General features: G+C 41.2%; 1 protein-coding gene across 11 annotated transcripts in view; it reads left to right on the top strand.

Moving 5' to 3' along the window:
• The window catches only part of EMSY (EMSY transcriptional repressor, BRCA2 interacting), a 76,183-nt gene extending 53,944 nt beyond the window's left edge, over positions 1-22,239 (top strand). For 6 of the 11 annotated variants that reach the window (XM_084773970.1, XM_084773967.1, XM_084773972.1 and 3 more), the window contains 6 exons: positions 6,641-6,805; positions 8,619-8,774; positions 12,024-12,175; positions 14,182-14,745; positions 15,677-16,156; positions 18,844-22,239. In XM_084773970.1, the coding sequence (XP_084630096.1) occupies positions 6,641-6,805; positions 8,619-8,774; positions 12,024-12,175; positions 14,182-14,745; positions 15,677-16,156; positions 18,844-19,038 (1,712 nt within the window). In that variant the 3' untranslated portion in view covers positions 19,039-22,239. The other 5 variants (XM_084773976.1, XM_084773969.1, XM_084773968.1 and 2 more) reach the window with 4 other exon arrangements.
• Positions 22,240-23,934: the final 1,695 nt, after the last annotated feature.

The following is a 23,934-nucleotide window of genomic DNA, read 5'->3' as shown; positions in this document are numbered from 1 at the left end:
ATACAATTATTTAATAGTAGTGAAGAAAATAATGGCAAAGGCTAAAAGTCCACACTGTAAGAAAATGAGAAACATTCATTCACAAAGCAAGTAGAACTTAAAAGGCTCTTTGAAAGCTTGTTAATTTAAAAAAAAAATAAGCTGTTGATTTCAACAAACAATATAGCACTTATATTTAGAAAGTGAATAGTTTTCCTCCGTCTGCTATCAGGTATAATAAGTACTATTTGGGGAGTTATTTTGCAAATATTCATTTCCTCTTTCTGCTGATTGTAAATCAGTATGTAAACTACTTATAATATGTGACTCTTACTACTAGTCATTCCTATTTGTTTATATTTTGTTCAGCCCAGTTATTGTTGTTTCATTTTTTTAAATTTTAGTTAATTTTTATGTGTATGGGTGTTTTGCTTACATGTATGTATGTGTACCAACATGCCTGGTTCTGGAAGAAGCCAGAAGAGGGCATCAGATCCTCAGGGAGTAGAGTTACAGACAGTTGTCAGTTGCCATGTGGCTGCTGGGAATCAAACTTGGGTCCCCTAAAAAAGCAGTTAGTGTTCTTAACCATTGAGCTCTCTCTCCAGCCCTGGTTTTATTTTTGTATTTTAATTTTTGGTTCTGAGGATGAAACCTATAGCCTTATATGAGGCTAAACACACACTTCTGCCAGTGAACAATGCCCCCAGCCATGCTTTATTGCTTTTGTCTCTAGTCTCATTTCTCTTGTATCCATTGTCTGTGTATAACATTTAAGTTTTTTAGACAGTTAAGAGTAGTTACAGGTTCCATGTTCTTTGACCTCTCAACAATTACATTTTTAGGTCTATTTCTTGTGGGTTATCATTTTTATAACTAAATTGCTATTATCAAAGTCAAGAGATTTAATGTAATTTATAATGCTATCTAATTTCTAAATCATCTGGATAGACTACGAATTAATAAGTGGTGTTCTTTTTTTTTTTTTTTTTTTTTTTTAGGTGATGTTCTTTATTGCTTTGTCTCCTAGTCACTTTCCAACTCAGGGTCACACGTTTTACTCAGCTGTAGTACATACAACATCACATTATTGTCATCATGTTCCTTCTCTTTTTCCTCCCTACACGTTATATTGTTAGCATCCTTTCGCTCTTCTCGCTCTGGAACTTGATATGTAGACTAGGCTGGGCATGAATGAAAAAACACCTGCCTGCCTCTTCCTCCTGAGTGCTGGGAGTCAAGCCCTGGTGCTCCTTTTGAGTTGGATCTCATTTCATAGCCCAGGCAAGGGTGAAACTCATGGAGATCTTTCTGTCTTAGCCTCACTAGTGCTGGAGTTACACGTATTAGACGCCACTTTGATACCATCATCATTCTTTATTCTTTATCCTCTTTGACTTGGATATTTTTGAAGAGTTTAGGTTAGTTTGTAGAATCTTCTTCAGTTGGGTTTGTCTATGCTTCTTTATGATTTAATTCAATAGGAGCCGCACATGTGGATGATGGGTGTCACCTTCCTCAGGAGACACATGATGTCCATTTGCCACATTGCTGAGATGAGCAGTGGTCACTTGGTTAGGATGATTGCTTCTGGTTTTCCCCACTGTGAAGTTAGCACATTCCTCTTGGAGATTGGTACTAGTTTGGGAGGAGGTTCTCTGAGACTATAAATACAGTGTTCCTCCGCAGGCATTTATCCACAAGTTTTAGCATGTGCAGATGAGTTTCTAAAGTTCATCATTCTTTGTTCTATTCTAAGGAAGAAGCACTCTTTTTTGACCCAAGAATCCTTTTCAAGGTGTTTTTCCTATATATGCTGGATACTTTATTTCAGGGCAGTGCCTTGGTTCTATTTGTGGTTTCTAAGGTTCCTTGGTGTACCCACCTCACAAGGAAGCATCTAGGCCCCATGTTTAAAAATTCCTGAACTGTCTCTTCACAGGTAGAGTAGAAGCCTTGGGCATCTTCCTGGTGTGAGACTTGACCACCCTAGCAGAGTTCATCACACCATATTATGTTTCTGATACTGGCTTTTTAAGTTAGCCGTTTTGTTTTGTACTTTTTGTTATTATTTTCTTCTCTGTTAGCATCTCAAGGAGAGTACTAGCTGGAAAACCATTAAGCTTCATGCTTATAAACTCATTTTCTTGTCACCTCATTCCAAAACATTATTTTTCCTCTGCAGTGTCTCCTCACAGACCTAGACCGTTGCTTGTATGTCAATAGACAGTGAGTTAACCAAGACTCTTAGATCAAAGTCAGCTTTCCCCAGGTCACTCACTGAGAATCAGACCATGCGTTTTCTGAGGCTACTGTGCTTTGTTCCCTGTTTCTTTTCTCACTTGCAAAGGGATGTCCTTATTGGTGTCCGGAGTTTTGTTTGTTTGTTTGTTTTCGAGACAGGGTTTCTCTGTGTAGCCTTGACTATCCTAGACTCAGTTTTGTAGACCAGGCTGTCCTTGAACTCAAAGTGATCCGCCTGTCTTTGCCTCCCAAGTACTGGGATTAAAGGTGTGCACCATCACCACCCGGCTCAGATTTTTAAAAGTATTATCATTTTTAATTGTATACAGCTCTATTTCTAAGAGGGTTTTGTTTTGTTTTGTTTTGAGACAGGGTTTGTTTAGCCCTGGCTTACTGGAACTTGCTCTGTAGACCAGGCTGACCTTGAACCCAGGAGATCTGCCTGCCTCTGTCTCCCAAGTGCTGGGATCAAAGGTGTGCGCCACCACTGCCCATCTAAAAGGTATAAGGTGGGTTAAATGCAAGATTGTATTAAGCAAACCTGAAGAAAACAAGGAGATGAGTTCAGAGTAAGATTTAAAGGAGCAGAGCAAGAGGAACATTTGAAAGTCAGTATCATAAAGACATAGTTTAACTCAGAACTCCCTTTTTGGCATTATTTTTCCTGAAATTTCATAATCTTAGGAGGTCAGAGTGAGGGTGATTTAACAGATCAAACATAAGTTATGCAAAATATTTGCAGAATTTCATTAGCTAATTTATTTGGTAATTTATATTGTTAAAGATGAAAACTAGGATATATAATACATAAAATAAAATGTTCTGTTCCCTAGTGTTTTTGACTATAGAACTGCTTTTTGCAGAAAATTTTGTGGAATTGATGTTCTCTAGAGCCTTGGGAGAATGCTTCTGAGGAAAGGGTTATATTATAACATGGAAGGAATATAGACAACTTAAGATTAGCTTGGAAGAGGTGGCTTAGGGAGTGAGACTACTGGGAATCATTTTCTGTGAGGAAGAGTAGAGATGGGTGGGTGGGAAGGGCCCGGGACTGTTAGTCATGCTCAGGTCTGTAATATATAAAGGAAGTGAGTTGTCTTTGTAGATAAGTGGGCAGACGATAGTACTGTTGTAGAGATGACAGGAAAGTCTATTTCTACTTTACGTAGAAAACTTTGTATATCACAGCTACGCAGGCTGAAATGAGAAGGAACCATTAGAGAGCAGTGGGTTCTCTGATGATGACACCTGCATGTGGGAGTAGTGCAGGGTGGATGGTAACATGGACCTTTGGGTTCCTAAGAAGTCTTAAGACTATGAGATTGTGATCTAGGTAGTTCATGATAAAGGCAGGAGGTGTTCTTCCATAAAGATGTCTGGGTTTGCCTTTGAATATAATAAGAAAGTATGCTTTTCTGGTACTTAACACGTATACATCCAATGAATAGTTGTTAAGTAACCTGTAAGGAAAGTCTGCAGCTGGCCACTATCCCTAAGGAGTATGAAAGTCTAGTTTCAGACATGCCAATACCTTGTAGACCACATTGTCGTGTTAAAACATCAGAAGACCAGGCACCTCTGAATGAACGCTGCAGAAACAGATAGTAATAGTCACATCAGACTCCTGGTGTCCTGCGATAGAAGAACTGAGCCTAAGCCAAAGGGTAGAAGAGGGCTAGACCATCAGAAAGCTTCCACTCGGGTTCACGTTCTTATTTTTTTAAAAAAGATTTTTATTAATTTTATTTATTGCATATGAGTGCTTTATCTGCAGAAGAGGGTATCAGATTACATTATAGATGGTTGTGAGCCACCATGTGGTTGCTGGGAATTGAACTCAGGACCTCTGGAAGAGCAGGCGGCGCTCTTAACCACTGAGCCATCTCTCCAGCCCCCACGTTCTCATTTTTGTATCGTAGCTTTGGGGTTGGTGATTATCAGCTGCTCTGTGTGGACAGAAAGAGGTGGTACAGTCTCCCACTTCTATGGAATGGTTTTATTTGGAGATATATTATATGGTTAGCATTCTTGCAAAGAAATTTGCTACCTTTTTCTGACCTTTTCTCATTTTATCTAAATACAGTTCCTACTCTGGAGACTCAGTGTATCTTAGAGTTGGGTTGAAGAGACTCTCTTAATCAATGAGCATTTGTGTTTCTGAGACAGGTCCAGACCAGTCTGAAACTATATGGCCCAGACTATATGGCACCCAGCTTTTGATCCTTTCAGGTACTCAGATTACAGGCTTGTGTGCATCTTGAAAACTTCTTATTTTTAAGTTACGTAAAATAGTGCTTCCTAGTATAATCATTTCTCAAGTTAAAATTGTGCATATTTAGACACTAGGGTTGTATCTCAGTTGGAAAAGCACTTGCATGGTATACATGAAGACCTGGGTTCGATTCTCAGCACTGTATAAATCAGGCATGGTGGTATGTGCCTACATTTCCAGCACTTTGAGAGGGAAGCGGAAGGATCAGGACGTCAAGGTCATTTTGGCTACATAGCAAATTTGAAGCTAGCCTGAGTTACGTGAGATTCTGTTTCTAAGCAAACAAAATGACCGGCATATCTTCTTAAAGTATGTAAAGAAAAACTGCGGTATTCTTTACATGGCACTTTGCATTACAGGCTAACAGCCAGTCTTTCATACATGGTTGGAAAGCTTAATAGAAATTGTGTGTCTCTGGTGTGATGTGTTCTACTTAAGGTTTTTGTTTATTTTTGCTTTTGAGGTAGTCTGTTTTGGGTTTTGTTTGGTTTTTGTTTTTCAAGACAGGGTTTCTCTGTGTAATAGAGATTTGGCTTTCTGGACTTGCTTTGTAGACCAGGTTAGCCTCGAACTCAGAGATCCACCTGCCTCGGCCTCCTGAGTGGTGGGATTAAAGGCGTGCGCCACCACGCCCAGCTTGTTTTGCTTTTTGAAGACAAGGTCTCATACAGACTAGTCTAGTCTCAAACTCCTATTCTTCTTTCACTTTCCAAATTCTGGGCTTATAGGCCTGTGCCCACATCTGACCTGTTTGTTAATGCTTATTAAACATTCTGAACTTCTTGTATATTGATTTTTGTTTTGTTCAGGAAGATGGTTTCATTAGAAGAGTTGTTCCCTTTGCCTCAACATTTTTAGAAAGCCTCTAGGCTTTCAAAAATATGTTTTTGGAGGGTAAACATGATGCTTCTTCATGTATTTTTGAGCCACCACATACTTCTTGCTCTTGTGCTTTAAGTAAGTAGCATGGTTAAAAGCAGCCTCTTTCCCTATTTCAACCATTTGATGTTTACCCCACGATTGAGCCGCTATTTGTTTCCCCCACTACAATCTAGATCTGAGCGTTAGGGATCATGTCTTTGTGTCCTCTCCCATTTTCTTACACAAAGTGGTTCAACCTGCTTGCTTTATAGAGAACTGTTAAGTATGTGTTGCTTAACATGCCGTTATATTTCTATATACTGGAATTTATTTTCAAACCAACCAAAAGTGGTAGAAGTAAATTTTCAGCCACACTCCCCAACAACCACATTTCTACTGACTTTTTACAGTTTATAAAGCTTATTTACCTATTAACATGTACCTTATACTAATGTTTCAGTCAGCAATGGACTGTATGTGTATGCATATATACATATGCGTATATGTGTGTATGTGTATGTGATGACAGTTATAGGGTGTGCCATATAGCGTACCTGTAGCAAGGTATTTCTTGTGAGAGTGTTAGGAGACTCACAACGACAGCATTGCCTAAGGTGTGTCTTGGACCGTTGTTGTTAAGCAGCACAGACTATCATGCATTATACCTGCGTCTTGTTCTTATTAAGCAGTAGAGCCAGGACCCAAAGAACCAGCTTGCTAATAACTGACAGGTTGAGGCTCTCGCCTGGCTTTGTCTTCTGTAACTTGTTGTGTTACATCATGATGTTTCTAGACTGTCTCTCTTTTCTTATTGTCAATAATTCAATGAAGTATTCCTCCAAGTACTCACGCTGTATATAAAAACCTTCTCCTGTGCATTGGGGAAAACCAGTCTCCTATAACATTTTGTTTTTGGTAAACACAAACAAGTACCTACATAGATGCACACCTGTGTAGCGAGCAGTTAGCCTATTGAATTATACTTTGTCTTTTTACATGTTTGTCTCTTCAAACAGACTGTGTGCTTCTTCAGCACTCTTGGATTATTTTGTGAGTTCCTTTACGTCCTTTAAATATGGATCCTGATACACAGGAGTCTAGTGTAAAATGAGTGGGTGAATAAATGAATTCAGAAGTGAGAGACAGTATGCCTTCTGGGAGCTTACAGTCTTCCTAGGTCAAATTTGACATTTACATTAAATACAAAGATAAACAAAAAAAATGCTTTATTTTAAGAGAAACTTTGTTTATAGGGTTTGTTTTTTTTTAACTAATATAAAACAGATTCCCAGCCTGTAGTTCATGTAATTGCTTCCCGGCGTCAGGATTGGTCAGAACATGAGATTGCAATGGAGACTAGCCCCACCATAATATATCAGGATGTATCCAGTGAATCACAATCAGCCACTTCAACAATCAAAGCCCTGTTAGAACTCCAACAGACAACAGGTATGAATTCACATGCTCAACTGAATGAAGCATGTTTTCTCTAGAGATGGGTTGCTAAAACACACTGCTGTTCCATAGTTTTGTACCTTTCTCCCTCTCTGGATTTGTCTAGAGTCATTGGTACAGTTTATGGTTCTTTAAGATGTATATAGGAGTATGAAGCATAAATGGAGTGTTGTCACTAGAACAGACAGAGTAGACAGGGCTGCCTCCTACTTCAAATGGGCAGTCCTCTCGTCAGCGGAAGGGAGTGGGCTTGTCACTTGGAAGCACAGGCATAGAACAAGCATAGGCGCAGTTCAGTTGCTGGATATATTTAAGTATATTAGGACACAAGTCAAATGGCCCCTGCTGTCCTCGCTGATACTATCAAAGAGTTATTTTGTGCTATAAAACACCATTAGACATGTTTGTAAACATTTTTATTTGTTCTCAGCGTATTTTCAGATTTATGTATTGATTTTTGTGTAGGTTATCTGCTAGACCATCTGTGTGTACTAGGGTCCTATCAGTGCTCCTAGTTACTAAATATCTGTGATAGACTCTAGGACAACTCCATGTACGTTATACTGAGTGTTCTGTTATAAAGGGCAACAATTATGCAAATATTTTGGGTTAAAGTAATGATCTCATCTAACCCTTTTGTGGTTTGGAGAAGTTAGCTAAGACTGAGAAAGGTTAGCCTAGTGGTTAGTGGCAGAATGGTGGCCAGGGCCATCTCCGCTTGTGGGATCATAGCAGGACTCTTCAGGTTTGGTTCCTTTGTTTAAAATGATTGTTTTGCTTTTGTCACATTCCACACTTGGTAGAAGCAGTCTTTTAGTGGACTTAGTTACTGAGTGCTATTTATTATAAATTCCATGCTATATCCTACACATCATACATTTGACATAAATATAGATGATTTCTTCTATTAATATTATTTTTAGCCTTGGGCACTTTTTCCAGATGCTTGTGTTTGAAAAATTCAACCATTTCATCAATCGTTTATATAATTAGGAATGTTGAATGAAGAGATTTTGTTGAAGAAGTGGTAAAAACATTTTTTAAAAATAGATCTATACATATACCATTATTAATTACAGGCTGTTTTATCAGACATTCTAGACATATAGAAGTACAGCACCTTCTCCTCCCAACACTGAAAAGCTATATGTTTTATTCTTTAAGAGTCATTAAAGACTTGTAACATTTTTTGACCACATCTTAAAACGCATGGCAGCATCTCACTTCATAGCCCAGGCTGGCCTGAATGTAGCTCACTCAGATCAGCAGTGATCTCAGCAATCCTCCCTCCCTCAGTAAAGCCTACGTGAATCCCCCACCCCACCCACCTTGTGCTGGGCATCAACTCAAGACCGTGCATATGTTTGATGAGCACCCAGCATTTGGGTAACATTCTCAGGCCCTTGGATTTTTAGTAAGTCAAATGAACTGATTGATGGGAAGTGCTGCTCTGGGATGTGAGCAGATCATGCAGCTGTGAACTGAGGGTACCAGGGATTACTTTGAATACAATGGAGATAACATCCTAGGAGGAGTATATCAAGAGAAACACCTGGCTGGCCTGGAGTAATAAGGGGGCGGGGGGCTTGAGTGTGATTGCATATGAATTGTTGTAGGCTGCTGGGTATGGTTATGCAGGTTGTAGGCTACACAACCATACACAGCAATCAGCAGTTTTCAGTTCAGGGTCTTCTTAGTCACTGCCAGTGTGGCACCCCAGAGGTCTGACTCATTATTCCCATAGACAGCTCTGGTTTTAGTACTTGTTTATAATAAAAGTTAACTTTTCCATGACTTTTTTATGCAGTAAAGGAAAAATTGGAATCTAAACCAAGACAACCCACTATTGACTTGAGTCAAATGGCAGTACCTATTCAGATGACCCAGGAAAAGAGACATTCTCCTGAGAGTCCATCCATTGCTGTGGTAGAGTCAGAACTAGTTGCTGAATACATCACCACTGGTAGGTGTCCTCTTAAAACATAGTATTAAGGTAGTGCTACCTTTGTGGATATCATGGGGTGCTCATTTGGGGGAGAACATATCTTTATATTTCTAGCTGTTTTCTTGTTTGTTTTCACATCAGATTGACATCCTCTTTGGGGTTTCCTTGTTTAATCTCTGTCTGTCTGTCTGTTTCTCTCATTTCCCTGACTTTAATCGCTCTCTTTCTTTTTCATATATGTGCACCTGCATACACACACACACACACACACACACACACACACACACACACACACACACACACACCAGATTAGATATTTAAGTGTGGTCCAGCAACAAAATACTAATGAGATTTTGGGGATGGTACCTATGGAGAAGTGAAATTCTCTTACATTCAAGTGAGGCCACACCTGGAATACTGCTTTCTGTTTTGGATACTTTATTAGCTTGAGATCTGAAGTTCAGAGGATAGTGATGTGAATAATTCAGGGTGAGGAGAGATGGCGTATGAGGTGAGCTCCTGTCTTGTTTTATAAGCATTGATTAAAGGAGAATGTAAAGTCTCAGGCATTTGAAAGCTCCAGATGCCACAGAGAAAAAGGAATTCTTTTTTTTTTTTTTTTTTGAAAAAGGAATTCTTTAGCATTATTTGAGGAGATATGAGGACTGTAGGATTAAAGGTGCTCAGAAAAAAAATCCAGTGAAGACAGTAGAAAACTATGGACTTCCCAGACGCTTAGCAAAGCAGCTGATGTAGGGGTCAGCAGAACTCAGTGTTTGTCTCTGCAGTAGCCTGGACTAGAATGCAGTAAACAGATGAAAAGACCTGTGATCTCTCCCCTTACTTATCCTTTTCAGAACGCACTGATGAGGGGACAGAGGTTGCTTTTCCCCTTCTAGGTAAGTGGTGTGCATCCATTTGTAGTATAATGAAAGGTAGATGATGATGAATTTTTGGGGAACCACTTAAATGGATGCACCCTGCTCTGCTCTGGTAAGCGCCACTAGTGAAGGGAAGGAAATGATATTTTGCAAAGTGGGAAAATGAGCACTTTGCTGGAAAAAAAGAGAGAATTGTTTAAAGAAATAAATGACGTTATGGGGCTTATGTGTGCCAGCTAAGATCACATCACCTGTTTCACAAATGTTCTTTCTGTGACCTCCTTCTGTAGTTGCCACGTCTTACACACACAGCCACACCGAGCATTTGCTTTGTCTTTAAAGCTAGCTGCTCTAGGCCTTGTTTTGTTCTGTGGTAGATGTTGGGTTTCCCTGCACTTTGGTCTCCTACACTCTGGGCATTTGGTATGAAGAAATTTATAGGATCTTGAAGGAGAATTATTTTTACATGTCTGATCTTATTTATCTGATCTTTTGTTAAGTCCAATTTGTCTCATTAATTTAAAAGTCTTACTATTGGGGCTGGAGCAATGGCCCAACAGGTGAGCATGGATGCTGCTTTTCTAGAGGTCTTGAGTTTGGTTTCCAGTGCCTGTATGGTTTATAATAACCTGTAACTTAAGCTCCAGCTTGTCAGATACCTTCCTTTGGCCTCCAGATATATGTGGTATGTCTGCCCATACCTACGCCTACAGGCATGCACGTATAGCCACTTGTAAAAGGAAATGTTATAAAACAAAAAACTTACGCTAATATAGGTATCAAAATAGCCTATATAATCTGATAATTTCATCAGAAATTTATTATCTTTCAGATGTTACTTATTTTTGATGATGCTTTCATTTAAAAATTGCATTGATTTGTTTGCTTGAGCTTAATGACATAATTTATTTCTCTCCTTTTTAGTCCTGTTGTAAATTATTTCAGTAGATGTTTAAATGTAAATCCTGGCTCTTTATTTTCAGTTTAGCTGAAAGTATACGGAAGATTTTATTAACTCATCTAACTTTAAAATGCAATGTAAAGGCATACTGTGAAATGCAGTGAAGTAGTGTAGTGCAGAGTAAAAGGAGTCCAGATGACACTGTCTGTAACCTCAGGGCACATGTAGCTAGAGAGAAGCCCTGCATTCGGGAGTGTGTAAAGAAAAGAGCGTTGTAATCATAGTTGTAGCCAGAGTTTAGTCCCTGAACCACCACACAGCTACTTAAACCTGTAGGTGTAACCAACTCACTCTCGGGCATTCAGCTGTTTCTAAGCATGGAACAGTGCTGCTTGAAATTGAAGATAAGCTACATTTACCTTACAATTGTGGGTTATTGGAGGAGTTTTCATAATCTCATTTACAGATTTTTTTTCTCTTTTACCTGTTCTTGATTCCAAGCTTTCCTTCCCAGTGGCCAAAGACATTTGAGTGTTCTGTGGGTAGATGTGGCAAGTGTTTGTGCTGCTAAAACTTAACATTGAGGCTGGTAAAAGGTGACACAGATTGGAAGGGGCTGCAATAGGCATGTAAAGTGAAAAAAATAAAAAATAGAATAGAATGTATTTAAAAAAGAAAGAACAAAAAGATTGGCACCCACGTGTGGGTGAGTGAGTCCTGTGGCAAGAGAGGAGGAAGTGGGTTGATTCCTAGAACTTCACTCTGGCTGGTCTAGTTGAGCTATCACTGGCCTGACAGAGCAACTTTTTTTTTCCTCTTGACTCTTTATTTAAGGACCATTTTCAACCCATTTGCCTCTTGTAAGAAGAAACAGCGGGTTTTTATCACCCCATCCAAACACAGGCAAACAGTGCTAGATTTGAGTCCAGTGCTGTCATTGAAACAGGTGGCTTCAAGTTCCCAGGTGGCTGGAACAGAGTAGGACAGGATTCTGCCTGTAGCATCGCTTGTCCAAAGCCTGGGCTGGGAAGCAGTGTCTCTTCATGTAAGGAGCAGGGCTAGTGTTTGAACTGCATTCCCCCCGCCCCCCGCTTTCCCTAATATAGCTGGAGTTATGGAAATGCTTTGGTCCCCTGTGACCTCAGGGGTTAAAAGTCACTGGAGAAAAGCCAGCAGTTCACAAGAGGGAGTCACCGTAAAGGCATGTTCCTCCTGGGTGACAGCAGTTTTCACAGGGCCTCTCTACGTGATCCCCCTCATCATTACAATAGCTCTGTTGTTCCCAGTTTGCAGAAGAGGAAGCAGTTTTGTAAGAGACTCTTAGAGTCCCACAGTTCCTAGCGGATAAGTTCTGGTCTTCTGCCTCTTAGTGTGTAGTACCACCCTGTGGGATACCAGCTCATATGCGTGCTTAAAATGATTGGTCACTGGTTACAGTTGCTGAGGTGATTTCTGAAGAAACATCACCACCTCCTCTATTTTCAGTCAGCCATCGCTCCCAGCCCCAGCAGCCTTCCCAGCCCCAGCGGACCCTGCTCCAACATGTGGCTCAGTCACAGACTGCAACACAGACTTCGGTGGTGGTAAAGTCCATCCCAGCATCTTCCCCTGGAGCAATCACCCACATTATGCAGCAGGTTGTATCTCTTCTTTTTCTTCTTGTGGCCTATAACAACTTTTCCCCAAAAATAAGGTTTAATTTTCTCTTTGGAAAAGAAGACATACCTGAATTATAGACTGTATGTATAACTCCTCTGTCTGTTAGGAATGAATAGAGGCTGAGTGTGGGTCTGAACACCAGGAAATAATTAGAAAGCAGTATTTTTTAAAGTTACTAATTACTATGTTAAAAATTTTTATGCATATGAGTGCTTTGTCTGTATGTACACCTGCCGGCCAGAAGAGGGCCTCAATTTCTAGTATAGATGGTTGTGAGCCACCATGTGGTTGCTGGGATTTGAACTCAGGACCTCTGGAAGAGCAGGCAGTGCTCTTAACCACTGAGCTATCTCTCCAGCCATCCAGCCAGCTATCTATCTATCTATCTATCTATCTATCTATCTATCTGTCTATCTATTTTTACCATTCTGGAAACTTAGCATTTCAGAAGAGTTGGGTTGTCCAGGTGAGTCTCATAACATCAAAACTAGTCACTGTTTCTGTGTCTCTTACTATTTCATAAGGATTTACTAATGGAGTAAATATGATTTTCAAAAGGAAATAACATTTGACTTGTTTAGCTGTTTGTTGCTGAGTTTGTTTTTGCCTTTATTTTATACATTATAAGTCCTATGAGACTATTATGAACAAGAAGGGAAATATTGTACTCCCTTAATTATATGTGACCAATAAAAGAAGACTCAACAGGAAGGGAATGAACCAGTATTAGATAGAAATGTCTGGTATTAAGGAAGGTGAGGAAAAGAAAACTGCATTGTTAAGCAGATTTGTGTAAGATACCGTGCTTTGAACTGTAAGTACATTCATTTGCTTGACTTTCGCTATGATCCTGAAAAGTGGGCGTATCATCCCACTTACTCGCCAAAGTCATGTAACTTGCTCCAGGTGCAGAGCCATAATTCAAACTCATAGTGACAGTTCTACCACATAACTTCATCCTGGGCGTCAGATTCAGCTATGACTCCCCTTAGTATTCCCTTAAGTCTGTGTCACTGCTGCCAGGGCTTAAACCTGACTGTCTATGACCTACTCAAAGACAGTGAAGAGGTGTTGAATCAAAACTATGCGTGTATCAGGCCATTAAGATACCAGGGCAAGTTCCAGTTTTGAAGGTAGAGTAGTGTTGTGGTGTCTGACAGGCCAGCAGAGGAGTTAGGAGCAAGGTGGATTTTATTGTGTCCTAAAGGAAAGCCATGTGTCTAAAGATTTTTCTGGGTGACAGAGCTTAGTCTCTCCTTTATTGGTAGGTCCTAACATTGATCTCTCTCAAGACACACAGTGGCCAGACAGGCGGGCTCTAACAGTGTCACTCAGAATGATTTCTCCTGTCAGTGCCAGCTGACCCCAGGCAGGCAGTCTCCTTTCCCATGAAGAGGGATGTCTTGTCCTCTGGCTCCACCTTCCAGGTCCCAGGTCTCTAGGAGGCTGTGGCCTGGTGAGCCTGGACTCTGAGACTCACAGGCCTTGGTGGCACAACCTGTCCTCAGGGAGGCCTGCTCTGGGCCCTGGGGTGGACACGTTTCCCAGACAGTACAGCTGGCCTTTGGGACTAAGGGCATGCATGTGGTCAAAGTGGGCTCTCCCAAGCCTTGATTTTGCTCTAGCTGCCTCACTCCTCAGTTGTTGCTTCTGTCTTTAGCTGAGTGAGCGTACCTCAAGCACAGGCTGCAGCCTGGCCCCTGAGCTGGGAGCCTCTTTGCTCTTCCTGAGCTGTAAGGTCACCTTATTCCTCTAATCTGTAGGTTCTGGGTTCTCCAGGACTTTCCCTACACTAATGAGTGGACTGGATTTTGAAGTACTTACTGTCTGATGGTTCACATTAGGGGTTTTGATTATAAGTTTTGAGATTCTGTGGTCTTTTTAGGCTCCTCTAAAAAATATCAAATATTTTCCAAGTGAAGAAAAATGTGACACTGTAAGTGTTTTTATCTTATTTTATTCTTACTTTGTGTCTCTTACTTAGGCATTAAGTAGTCACACTGCTTTTACTAAACACACTGAGGAACTTGGAACTGAGGAAGGTGAGGTTGAAGAGATGGACACGTTGGACCCTCAGACAGGTCTGTTTTACCGGTCTGCCCTGACTCAGTCACAGTCAACTAAACAACAGAAACTTAGCCAGCCCCAGCTGGAACAGACTCAGCTGCAAGTGAAAACTCTGCAGTGCTTCCAGACCAAACAGAAGCAGACCATCCACCTGCAAGCAGACCAACTCCAGCACAAACTCACGCAGATGCCCCAGCTCTCCATCAGGCATCAGAAACTGACTCCTCTCCAGCAGGAACAAGCACAGCCCAAGCCAGATGCACAGCACACACAGCATCCTGTGGTGGCCAAAGACAGACAGCTTCCTACCTTAATGGCTCAGCCCCCGCAGACTGTAGTACAGGTGCTTGCCGTGAAAACCACACAGCAGCTTCCAAAACTGCAGCAAGCTCCAAACCAACCAAAAATCTACGTGCAGCCCCAAACTCCCCAGAGCCAAATGGCGCTCCCCACCTCATCAGAGAAACAACCCACAAACCAGGTAACAGAACTTTGATAGCATGCAAAGTTAACATCTGTGTTCATGGGGATTGGGGGTTGGGGGTAGGTGAGGGTTTTTAAGTTGTCACCATAGCTGTAACATGCCAGCAGTGCTTTTTCCAGGCAAGAGGAACCTGAAAGCCTCATTATGCTGGCATGTATTAAGAGAGAGGTGCACGTCCTGATACAGAGGAAAGCACAGCTCTCAGAGGGTGCTTTCCTCGGCGGTTTCTAAAGAAATCACTTTTAGCAGTAACTGGCAGTGCATGAAAATGATAGCTCCATATCCCATGCTTATAAACTCCTTTCTGTGGCAGTGATGCTAAGTAAACTGCAGTCTTTTAAGGAACGTCATTGGCCATCTATCTTCCTTTCTAGTTTACATCTTTACTATCTGGTTGATGAAGTCACCCTCTAGATTTATCATCTAGATAACAGAGGAAATATGTGGATAATCAAAAGAAATTTTATTTGCAAAAATTGGTGATTCTAGATTGATTTTATATATGTGTGTATATGTATATTGAAAATACATATATAGAATATGTTTGTACAGTTGTACTTGGAAGCAAAAGATTAAGAAATCCAACTCACTTTTAATTTTAAAAGGAGATTATGTGAAATCATTTGAGGGGGTTGAAGGTGTCTAGGGATTTAAATCTTAAAGGAAACTAGGCTGCTGTGATTTTTTTTTTTCCTTTACTGCCTCAAAGCTTGGCTGGCTGAACAAAGGTTCTTTCAACCCCTCCTCTTTCCCTAGGTTCCTTAAAAGAAAACAGCTCCTTCCCATCCAGCCCTCTTACTAAAACATCGAGCTTCAAAATGTCTTCCTAGTATACCGCACGAATGTTTTTTACCATATTTTCTGGAGTGTTTGGTTAGTTTTCCTCAAAGAGATTAGCTATAATACACACAACCCAATTTGTTTTCAGGTGGAGCAGCCAATTCTAACCCAAGGATCCTCTGTTACAAAGATAACATTTGAGGGGCGCCAGCCTCCCACAGTTACAAAGATAACTGGTGGCAGTTCTGTTCCTAAGCTGACCTCACCAGTTACAAGCATATCTCCCATTCAGGCCTCTGAGAAGACAGCAGTGTCAGACATTTTGCAGATGTCTTTGATGGAAGCTCAGATTGATACAAATGTAGACCATATGGTAGTGGATCCCCCAAAGAAGGCCCTAGCCACCAGTGTGCTCACTGGCGAGGCAGGAGCTTTACCCTCCACCCATGTGGTGGTGGCAGGGATGACGAAATGTAGAGAGTCCTGTTCAAGTCCATCCGCTGGTGGCCCTCCCCTAACGACCAGAAAAATCGAAGCGGCAGGAGTGCCCACGACAGGCCAGTTCATGCGTATTCAGAATGTAGGCCAAAAGAAAGCTGAAGAGAGCCCAACAGAAATTATCATCCAGGTAAGAACTGGAAGGAAAATGAGCCATCTTGGGTAGCTGGGGGGCTACTGTGGGTTTGATACATTTGGTATGTCACAGGACTAGTCACTTCAAGGTGGTAACAAAATATAGTGGGGTTTTTCCCTTTGAGTTGATTTTAAAAAAACTATTACAATCCCCAATTTATGTTTAGTTGTTGCTGTTTTGAAAACAATCATAGAAAGTTGATGGATGTGGTCAAAGAACATACATAGCGTGTGACCATAAGGACCATCCCTGTGTGTGCCAGCCTGGCTTTATGTCCATACTGTATTTTCAGTGTGTTCCCTTAGTGAGTTCACTCAAAAGATGAATGATTTCCTGAGCTCAGGCTCTAGGCTCCTCAGTCTGACAAACTGGAATGTAACCACTTGCACTTCTGTCAGCTGAATTTCAGGGACACTTTGTAAACACTTGTTGTTCCTCCTCTGACTTTGTGGTTCCTAGAGCTATCACACTTCAGCCAGCTGGAGCGTCTGCGGAAACCTGCTCTCCATGTGTGTTTCTAGACTGCTTGTACATTTAACTGGCCATTAGGCATAAGCTTTGCTTCTTGTGCCAGTTGTCATTTGATCATCTTGTTAAGGTGCTGTCGCCACAGTGGACAGCTCATCAGCTACCCACCTTCTTGACCTTTGCTGCCTTCGTTCTAAAAGCCACCGGTCATTGTGTGTTACAGATTAAGTGATGACTAAAACTGAGTCCAGACTAGCACTTTGGAATTGTGTTTTATTTCCATCTCTCGATGCAAGATGTTAAGGGTTTTTTCTTGATATTGGCAGTTTTTATTTTCCCCAAACCAGTACATGCTTGCAAGGAATCAGAGCAGCCCATTTTAGTTCATTAAGAGTTCCTACTCAGGGCCTAGCAGATAATTTAGAATTGGCATAGAGCCTCTGCTGTGTGCTTCAGAGTTCATGTGGTAGGATTTCCAGTTGCCATGCTCATGCCAAGCTATGCGAGAATACAGATTGACTGTTGTTAAATAAATTGAGACATAATTAAATACAAGGGCTTGAAACTTAAGGCTAGTCAAAGAAGCCATTGAGTTGTTCCGATATTTTGATTCCATCTATAAAAATGGATTTAGTGAATTATATAGTTCTTAAAAGGTTTTGTTGTGATTGCATTTTTTTGTTTTGTTTGTATTTGTTTGTTTTTAACCTGAAGAGATGGACTATTTTGGAAAAGGAATGGGTTTCTAGCCTGGCCATTCACTACTCTAGGCTGGGCCACTAATGCCACTCTTGCCTCGGTTTCCTCATCAATAGTGAGAATAAATAATGCCTAATTTATAGAATTTGTGTGAGGTTAGTAAACATAAGTGACTGCTTCATTGTCTGTCCAATGGATGGTAACTGGTACTGATTTCACTAAAATGGATTGTGGCAACTGGGAGTCTAGATTGTCATACTCATTTGGGGTAGCTTAGTTGAAAATTAATTTTCTATGTTGTATTCCCAGGAATGAAAATATAGTTCGTTCATGTCAAGGATTAGGGGCAGAGGTGTGATATAACTGATACTCCTTGTTAAAAAGTTTCTATAGCCAAGCATGGTAGTGCATGCTTGCATCTCCACAGATCAGAAGTTTACGGTCAACTCAGCTACGTAGTCTGCTGAAAGCCAGCTTGGTACATGAGACCATGTCTCTACCACCACCAACTCCCCCCCACCCCCCCCAAAATAAAGTTATAAAGAAAAAAGAATCCAGTAGGACCATAAATCTTACCAAGAGGTCCCAGTATTCACCTAGTAACGTTTTTCTAGTTGTTTAAATGGCAGATTTTTTTTTTTTGCATTTTCTTATATTTGAATACCTTCACTATTGCAGGTGTATAGTCATAGCTATAACTAAAAAAAAAAAGTTTCCTCTTTGAACCACCAAAGAGGCTTAAAATACATTATGTCAGCAACCAATCATTTATCTTGAAGATGAAGAGCAAAATTATGCTACAGTTCAGGCTGGGTGTTATGGTGCTTTTACTCTCAGAAGGTGAATCTGTGAGTTTGAAGCCAACTTTACCTATATAGTGACTTCTAAACTAGCCAGGACTGCATAGTAAGATCCTGTCTCAAAAAACCAAAGCAAAACTGGTAAAATTTACTTAATGATAAGATGAAAGTATTCTTTAAAGCCTACCCTCTGAGCAGGACAGTGGGGGCACATGTCTTTAATCCCAGCACTTGGGATACAGAGGCAGGTGGATCTCTGAATTCAAGGCTAGCCTGGTCTGCGGAGCGAGTTACAGGAAAGCCAAGGCTGTCTTCTCAGAAAACAAAACAAAACAAAGCAAAGCAAAACACCTGCTTTCTGGTTTTGCAGTAGACTTTAACCTTTGTTAGAAGAGGACCCATAAGGGAAGGGAAAGACCCCTTTGAATTGTTTGGGACTAGAGGCTAGATCCCGCATTAACCCCGCCTTCTGTGTGACCTTGAGGACGTCTCTTACCTCATTTTTCCTCATGTGAAACATGGAGTGATAGTGTCCATACAACATGGCACGGATGCAGTAGAATGCTGTGTGTGAGATCTAGCGCAGTACTTGTCATTTGTCATGGAGGTTGTCCAGTCCATGCCAGCTTTCTGTGTTCTGTGCCTGGGGCAGGGGACACATTGTTCCGTTACCTTTCTCACTATGAGCACACTCCTCTTCATCTTCTCTTCCAGGCCATTCCCCAGTACGCTATTCCTTGTCACTCCAGCTCCAACGTGGTCGTGGAGCCCAGTGGCCTCCTGGAGCTGAACAACTTCACCAGCCAGCAGCTGGATGACGAGGAGACAGCAATGGAGCAGGATGTAGACAGCAGCACGGAGGATGGAACTGAGCCCAGCCCCTCTCAGAGCTCTGCTGACCGGTCCTAGTGTTCAGACACCGGAGTGCACTTTAAAGCCTGCTTGGTTACCAAGTGTCCAGGGAACCTTAACATTTGCTGTATATAAAAAAAGCACTTTGATCATACTTAGGCTGGGGACCTAGAAACACAGTGTTTCAATGATGCTGCTGCAGGAGCAGCGTTTTAACAAGATAAAACTCACAGAGGAATGTACTTTTTAAAAAAAACAAATAGAGAAAAAGGAAAAAAAAAAAAAAAAGCAAAGGAAAAGATGCACAGCTGTGGAGACCGGCACCTTGTTGGAGCTGGGCAGAGGGAAGTTTGGCAGTAGAAAGAGACTTTCCTGTGAGCGGTTCTCCGCTGCTTTCTACTGAGCAAATGCCACCAGGAAAGCAAGGAGAATGTGAAGAGTGTATTTTTTAAATGATGTATCTGAACAGTTCTTTTAGAATCGTGTTTGTTTTTGCATAGCCCTGGAAGTGTTGGTTTGGTTAACATTTTACATTTGCTCAGTTCATGAATACCTAGGAAAGTTTTAAAGAGTCCTTGCTGGAGGGTGAACAACAGCTCGCCAGCCAGGACGTGTTTGGGGTGGCTTGTAAATGTGCTCCTTGGTTCTATGCTAATTTATTGTGGTGTTCCACACTTGCTTATTTATTTAATGTAAATGTTTCCAAGCAGGCCGGATCCCTTTTTCTACATGTCCTGGGAAGCGGGATCGCCTGGCCTCCCCTCCCCCCTTTTAGAGAAGGTTTGGTTAGGAAGCAGAGGAAAAGACATTTCTAGCCCAAAGGAAATGCTTAGTTGTGTCAATGAAAATGAACTCTTCGCTCATTTGATGCTTTCTTGATACCGAAGTTGCACATCCATGTTGGACTGAGACTTTGAAAACAACTTTTACTTACTTTTGTTTAAGCCCCTTGAAATGTATGAAAAAGTTCACTTACAGTTCTAAATGTAATGTTTTTAAGTTTTTACTTTTTTAGGGTGCAGTTTGTTTACGTGCTATTTTGGTTCCGTAATTGCTGTCTGTCACAAGCAGAGTGAAGGCTAAGGGATGGGAGGTTAAGAATTTTGACAAGCTGTGGCAAAGGAAACTATACTTTTCATTTTTAAAAAGTGTAAATAGAAAAGTTTTTAACGGTTTTATATGAATTTCACTATAAATAAGCATTTTAAGACTGACAGATGTTGAACTGTATGTATATACATTTATCAGCATAACTGCCCAATTTTTTGGTGCTGAAGTACTGTAAGTAGAATTTATCAATAGCTTCCTAATTTTTGTGTCTACATCTGGGAAGAAGCTGTGATGCTGTAGTTAATAAACTCCCACTAGAGTGACACGGAAGGCCTCATCAGGAGCATCCCTGAGACATCTTGCTCCTGGTGCTTGTCCTCATTTCTACCAGGTGATCATTACTCACCCATAGATGGAGCTGCTGTACAAATTTGTTTCAACCACTTTGTGACTGTTTCTAGCTAAGAAAAATTTTAACTTCTCTTGGGTCATAGACGTCTTTAAGAATCTGACTAACCTATGAACTCTCTCACCAAAAAGATGCACATGGCAGTACACGTGTTAAGGTTTTGCATACAATGTTAGGGACTTCTGGGCTCCCAAGACCATCCATGTATTCCAGGTTAAGCCCTCTGTTATGGTCAATCTATTATTTACAGATTTAAGTTTTTATAAAATAAAATATCTTTTGAATACACATTGGATCAGGACATAAGAACAAATTTGAATAAGTTATGTTCCCTATCTACTATCAGCATAGTATACTTATGTCCCCTTGAGAATCTAGCCTTACTGTGTTCCAGCAGTTGAAATGCCAAGTGAATCTATTTCAATACACATTTAAAAATTGCATGTGCACATACGCACACAGGAATTATCAAGGGAGATTTAATTTTTTTCTTTTTAAAGGTTCTAACACCATTTAGAGCATGAATTTATGAGCAAACTGTATTCATTCCTCTTTAATGCCAAGTAAGGCTCTAACCACCAAGGATGTTAGAGTGAGCAAATGGAAAATCCTGCCCATCTGCAAGCTTACAGACGGGGCTGTAAGAATGATTCTGGGGTTCTTTCTCTTTTTTTAATCAGCACATATTCAGTGTATATAGCTGTGGCTTTGTCTGTATATGTGGAGGGCAGAGATCACCCTTGGGGTTGTGGGGTCCTGGTTCCTTTCTTTTTAAATTACATTTTTATGTATTTTATATATGTGTGTTTATTATGTCTACATACATCTGGAGGCTGATGGTGGGAGTCAGCTCTCCCACCATCTGGGTCCTGGGAATTTGACACCTGCCTGGCAGCAGGTGGCTTTATCCACTAAGACATCTTGCTGATCCCTGCCTTGTTTTTTGAAGCAGGAACCTAGAGCTTGCTAACCAGTCTAACTTGCTGCCTAGAAAGTCCCAGGAGCTGCCTGTCTCCTCGTCCCCAGTGCTGGGTTTATAAACACAGTCATGGCCTGATTTCTCATGTGAGTGCTGGTTTTCCTGTTTGTGTGGCAAGCACCTTAACTATCTCCCGAGCCACAGCACTGGGTTTCTTAGACATTTTTGTATATGTAATGTTCTTTGACCATATTCTCCAGGTGTCTTCCCCACTCCCTTTATTTTACGTGTGTGAATGTTTTACCTATATGTGTGTATCAATGAACATGCATTGCCCATGAGCCCCTGGGGCTGGACTTCGACAGTGTAAGACACCATGTGAGTGCTGGGGATTGAACCCTGGCCTTCTTAGAACAGCAGCCATAGCTGTAGATGACTCTTCTCACCTGCTGAGCCATCTTTCCAGCCCCCTTTTCCCTAGGCTTCTTAAGTGGACTGATAATGACACTGATGGCGTGTAAGGATCTGTCTTTCAACGTGCTTTTGCCCACAAGGATAGATTATTTCTTTGTTTCATGTTTAAGTTCATAAAAGTGGTTGTAAGCTATCTCTGCTGAATGATATTTAGAGATAATGTGGTAGAGTGCTTGCCTGGAAAGCACAGAACCCTGAGTTTAATCCTTAGCACCACAGCAAAACTAGGCAAGATGCTGGATGCCTATAATTCCAGAACGTGGGAGGTAGAGGCGGGAGAGTGAGAAGTCATAGTCACCCTCTACCGTGTAATACATTTGCCCTCAAACGCATCACCTCAGAAAAGATTTGGTTTAAGGTAAACTCTTAATAAATACCTACTGCTGCAAGTGTAACTTATGGTGAATTTTAAAGACTCCCTTTATTTTTTATTTTTATTTATTGTTTTTGAGACAGGTGTTACTATGTAGCACTGGCTGACCTAGAATTCACTATGTAGACCAGGCTGGTTTTGAACTCACAGAGACCCAGTTTTAACACGTAATGTGTGTGGCTCAATAGTTTCTAGGATTTTTCAGATAGGGCACCCATTTTTTAAAAATCAATTTTACAACATTCTCATCAGTCAACAACAACAAAAAAGAGCCCCAAACATCATCACCACAGCCACCTCTCTAGCCCTAGGGGCCATCCTCTCTCGGTTCCTATGGACTATCAGCTTTAGATGGCTCCTGTGAATAGAACACAGTAAATGGTCTTTTGTGATGCCTTTTACTTGGTGTCATATCTCAAGACTTGTCCATGTTGGAGCAAGTATCAGTGCTTCTTTCCTTATGGCTGTTCCGACACATGAGTGTATCGCACTTTAAAAATCATCAGCAGGTGAACTTGTGCTTTACTTCTTGACTGCTATGAGCAGTGTTGCTGCAAACTCGTGTGCACAAATTATGCTCAGGTTTCAATTCTCCAGAGTAACTACCTTTGACCTTTTAAGGACCTGCCAAGAGTGTTTGCCACAGAGACCAGGTGTTTTACATTCACTGTAGCTGTGCATGACGCTTCTTGCTAGCGCTTGCTCTTTTAATGGAGCAGTTCTAAGATGTACCTCACTGTGATTGTTAGTACACATTGCCCTGATAGCTAGTGATGAACTTTTTTCATGTGCACCTTGGTCATTGGTTTGTCTTTGAAGAGTTATCTCTTTGGTCCCTTTCCTTCTTCTCAGTGGTATTATAATTTCAACTGAGAATTTGTGAATTGTGAGAAGTATTACTGCCATTGGAAGACAAGTAATTCTTCACCTTCACCGTTACAATCTTTTGAATCAGCTCTAATTCTTTCTTTCTGATAGAACACTGCTTACCATTCTTAAACTGCATAGTCTTTTTATTGAAAGCTTGCTCTTTAAATGCATTGCTTTCTAAGGTCCCCACGATAGGCACTTGGGTGGAGGGCAGTGAGAGACAAAGGAAAACAGTGGCCTGGATTTGAGCCCCTGGCTCTTCTGGTTGGTCGCTTATGTGAGTGAGCTTGAGTCAGTCACATTCTCTGTTTCCATACTATAAAGTCTAACCTTGGGACTCTTAAAGGCTGGGCAGTGTGAAAGTGCCGTGCAAGGAGATAGGTGTTGCATGTGTTTTGAGCAGTCATGCCATTGCATTAGCTACACAGGTAACAAGGGCTTGAGAAGTTAAAAGGTAAGAGAGCTCACAGGTTAAATGCAAACGGAATAGCCCTGAGGCAGGCCTTACCACCCTCTCTACAGGAGCATGCTTGTGCCATCCAACAGGGCTGGCCTGTGGAAGGGTGGGAACTTGGGCTGTGCAACATTCATCAGCCGTAGGCAGCTTCCCACAGAGGTCCTTGACTCAGTGGTTATTTTGTTTTTAATATTTCAAAATCCTTAAGAGGAGGTATGCACAAGACCTTTCCCAGAAAGGCTGGGGAGAAGTTGGCTGCCTCTGCTTTGTAGGTTTGCAGGCTTCTGTGTTGAACTGTATATTGAAAAGGAAAGAAACAGGCGCAGATTTGGACTTGTGGGAAGGCTCACTCTGTCTTCTATGCCTACGAGTTCAGAGTTTTTCTTTAAGGCAGGCGAGCC

The sequence above is a fragment of the Acomys minous genome, assembly GCF_964271855.1.
Source record: "Acomys minous genome assembly, chromosome: 2".
Lineage (NCBI taxonomy): Eukaryota > Metazoa > Chordata > Mammalia > Rodentia > Muridae > Acomys > Acomys minous.
Note: the sequence above shows the minus strand (reverse complement) of the source record. Positions and strands in the feature narration are given on the sequence as shown.